We start from the raw sequence: 3,570 nt of genomic DNA, 5'->3' as shown, positions 1-3,570 counted from the left end.
CACTCATTAGGAACAAAAGGACACTGCATGATGCCTGAATCCAGGACACAGGGATGGTTTAATAATGAACTTGTAACAGCTGGAGGAGGGTTGCCAAGCTCAGCAGTGTGGCCTTTAGGCGCTCACAGACCATGGATCTCTTTCTGCCTGCAACCTTTCCGACAGCACCGGAGCGTCAGGGGAGTTTCAAGTCTCCCAATTCTCTGCGCACACAAACACATCCCTAGCTATGCGGTTCCCCTTCCGAAGAGCTGTCCTTCGTGCATCTAAACCCATTGAGCACCACATCAGCGCAAAGCTCCGGCATTTCCACCTTGCTGGAGAGTGGGTGAAGATGCGGGTCACTGTTGTTGTCCATGGCAATAGTGACTCCAGAAGGGTGAGTATGAGCAGAATCATCACCTTTTCCAGCTTCTTCTTGCACAACTCGGTAGTTTTCTAGCGTCAAGCTTACGCTGGGGATGGTAGGAGTGTGAGCTACTTTCAGCGTCTTCTTTGACCTGAACCTTTGGTAGCAGAAGAGGAGAGACAAAACTAGTGTATCTACAAGCAGCTCAAACATTTCAACTACAGACAACACTGAGGATCCAAACCAGAGACTCCATTGGCTTCCCATGCTGGACAGAAGCAGATTCTCCTGTGGAAAGAATCAGAGGGTTGTGTTTATCAAACACAGCAGAGCTCTGGGAACATGAAATTATTGCATATTGCCAGCAGGTCAGTTAGCTACATTTGGGGAGAAACTTTGTGTGACTGTAAAATGTAAAATTTTCAAGTCTCTTCCTTAAGCATAATAATCCCATCCCATCTTGGTGGCGGTAAATAACCCTCCCTCCAACCATACGCAGCACACCGTGACTAATGACAGGTAGCAACGTGTTGAGTTGATGTAGTGCAACGTACTGAGAGTAAAGGAGACTCATTCACAGACTGGTAGTTCAGTTGCTGGTAGAAGATAGTCACCTTGGCAATATCCTTCCTGTATTAGAGAAAGGGAGCAGTTAGCAATGGTGGGATGGCCACGTGTCGTGCAGCTGGTGGAAGGTACCGCTTGCATTCCGGTCGCAATTTTACATGCCGATTGCTAGGCAATACGTTTCACCACTCACTCAAGCTTTCTTCCTGAGGGTGTTTAACATGAGCTTGGAAAAAGGTTACAGAAGTGACTGTCTATCAGTGTTGTGAGGAAGGGTGGGAAATTTATTGGATGACTGTACATTTTCCTTGTGTTCTCCTTTTCCCATCTAACATTACAAATTCTGCTAGGATGAAGAGTTAATCCCTAGTTTCAGCAGGATTACCTTCTCGCAGTGACTAACCTGTTGCTGGTAGAGTTATATCCATTCTGATGCCTTAGAGCTTGGCGGATCCAGTCCTGCAGCAGAGTATATGTCTGTTATTGGCAGCCCTGCCTTCTGAGTTTTTGCATGTTTAATATTTTGTAAATGTAGATTTCATAAGCAACGAAATGGGTATTGCGACTAATAGAAAAGGATGTAATTTATTTTTATATGACGTATAGTGATAACTATGAAGTAGTAGCTACATTTGCCAGAATAGCAAGGAAACACACACTGATATTTTAGGTGTGTATAGTATTCTGGTTCCTAAGCTCTGCCTTAATGGCAAGCCCACCAAAGAGTATCCTCTTTTAAAATGTATTGGTTGTATTTACATCTACATTATCACCTATTTCACGTGAATTAATTACCTGGTCATACAGCCTGAATTGCCCATTTAACATTAGAACATGAGAAATGGCAAGAGGTCATCTGCTGACTCACAGAGTTTCCATTGCAGCCCTGCAGCACCCCACAAGCAGTAATGAGTGAGTTGTCACACCACAACACACACTTGGAAGCAGAAAGTCATTAACACCATGTTGTAGGTGGGAACTAAGGCAGTGAGGCGAATGGCTTAAGCTCACAAGGAAGTTTGGATCAGAACTGGAACTGAATGTACCTCTCCAGCACCTGCGTCTGGCATCTTAACTACAAGGTCATTCCCTTGGGCCCAGGTTTTGGACCAGTTTGCTTTATTTGCCACTTCCATCGCTTCTGTCAGCGTTATTGTTTTCACCCTTAACTTCAATGTTCCAACAGCCACCATGAATACAGTATCCCCCCCAAACACAGCAGTTGTCTGTATGAGCTACCTGAGACTTCCCTGATGGCCATTTTGCTGTCCCAGCAGACACTTTGTACAGTGATTCCCTGATAAGATAAAAATGGAGATTATGATCACTATGACGCTTGGCATTTAAAAGTGAATACATGAAGGAGTTTAACAATGCTAACTACTTGCCCAAAGCAGAAACTCTGGGGAAAGCTCTTGAAAACCTTGGAAAAAGCTTTGTAAATCAGCTTAGAAAATAAAACCAGAGGTTACCTAAAAACTCTTCAGGTCAGGAGGAAAACTAGAATGGTTTCAAAATCTTGACAACTTTTCTTTGATGCATTCAAAAACAAAACACTTGGTATTTTGCTTTAAAATAATGTCTTTCCATTTTGAAATTGAGCTACAATAAAAAAGGTGAACCAAGAAAAGTAATATAGATCGAAAAATGACACAAACAATTTGGTTTGGGTATAATAAAACATTTCAGTGTGATTAAAAACAATTTCCCCTCTCTGCTGTCATGCACACACAAAGTTGTTATTTAATTAGTCTAGTGCTGTCGTCTTTTTCCTTTCTCAGCATTGAGATTCAAACATCAGCCTGAAATCTCTGGTTCAGAAAATGCCAAAATTCAGCCAGCCGGTTGGTCCATAAATTTTCCGCTAAGTTGCCTACATTCCCACCGGTGTAATTTTCCTCTGCGAGCTGGCATTTATTGTGCTCTACTTTTGTCACCTACCGGCAAGGCTTGGGGCACTGGTCAAAACAATTCAGGTGATGATTTCTGAGCCTGTTGTACAGCTGGTAGAAGCAGTGACCTGGTGAGAGAAACGGGAGGAACACACTCAGGCACCTCCTCTGGAAATGGAAGGCTACCAAAACCTCTGCCCTCGCTTGGCCTCCCCAGGCAAACACTACTCTCTGAGACCTGTTTTGGCCTCACTCTCACTTTGGAATGGTTCCAGAAGGTTGAGCTAATCACCTCTGTGCAATGCAGGTGCCTTCCCCGTGAGGATCTGCTGAGGATAGGCCACCCAGAAAAGCAGGAGAAGTTATTCAAAGCTGTGTCTTACACCAGCAGAGCCGCCGATATCGGTAAGATGAAAGAGCTTGGCTCTGTATTCATGTCCTTAGTAAAGGGATGCTTGATAGCATCAGGATTTTTTATGCACTAACTTGATATCCATGCAAATGCACAGGAAGGTGTCTGCCAGCTGGCTGGACTCGGTGAGGAAACATCTAAGCAGGAAATGGGCACGGAGTGGAAGGGCAGTAGCCTCAGGAGTCACGTAACCATGACTGTCGTAGGAAGGTGTTCCCTTCCAACAAGCACAAGACAGCGGTCTTCTGCTCTTACCCCACGCAGGCTGCTTATTGTAGTTGCAGTATTCGGCACCGGCAGGCAACGGGTAGTAGTAATAACCACAGCCGCATTTTCGAACCATGATGTGC

General features: G+C 44.5%; 1 protein-coding gene across 1 annotated transcript in view; it reads right to left on the bottom strand.

The window, feature by feature from the left end:
• Window positions 1–223: 223 nt before the first annotated feature.
• LOC104622018 (amiloride-sensitive sodium channel subunit alpha-like) overlaps window positions 224–3,570 on the bottom strand; it is a 9,475-nt gene continuing 6,128 nt past the window's right edge. The window contains exons 7-12 of the mRNA XM_010288669.1: window positions 3,476–3,570; window positions 2,858–2,936; window positions 2,156–2,213; window positions 1,320–1,375; window positions 904–979; window positions 224–637 (exon numbers count right to left, since the gene is read on the bottom strand). The exon at window positions 3,476–3,570 is cut by the window's right edge and continues 35 nt beyond it. Coding sequence (XP_010286971.1) covers window positions 224–637; window positions 904–979; window positions 1,320–1,375; window positions 2,156–2,213; window positions 2,858–2,936; window positions 3,476–3,570 — 778 coding nt within the window. The remainder of the gene's footprint in view (window positions 638–903; window positions 980–1,319; window positions 1,376–2,155; window positions 2,214–2,857; window positions 2,937–3,475) is intronic.

Source organism: Phaethon lepturus, unplaced genomic scaffold, assembly GCF_000687285.1.
Source record: "Phaethon lepturus isolate BGI_N335 unplaced genomic scaffold, ASM68728v1 scaffold19406, whole genome shotgun sequence".
In the NCBI taxonomy this organism is placed as follows: domain Eukaryota; kingdom Metazoa; phylum Chordata; class Aves; order Phaethontiformes; family Phaethontidae; genus Phaethon; species Phaethon lepturus.
Note: the sequence above shows the minus strand (reverse complement) of the source record. Positions and strands in the feature narration are given on the sequence as shown.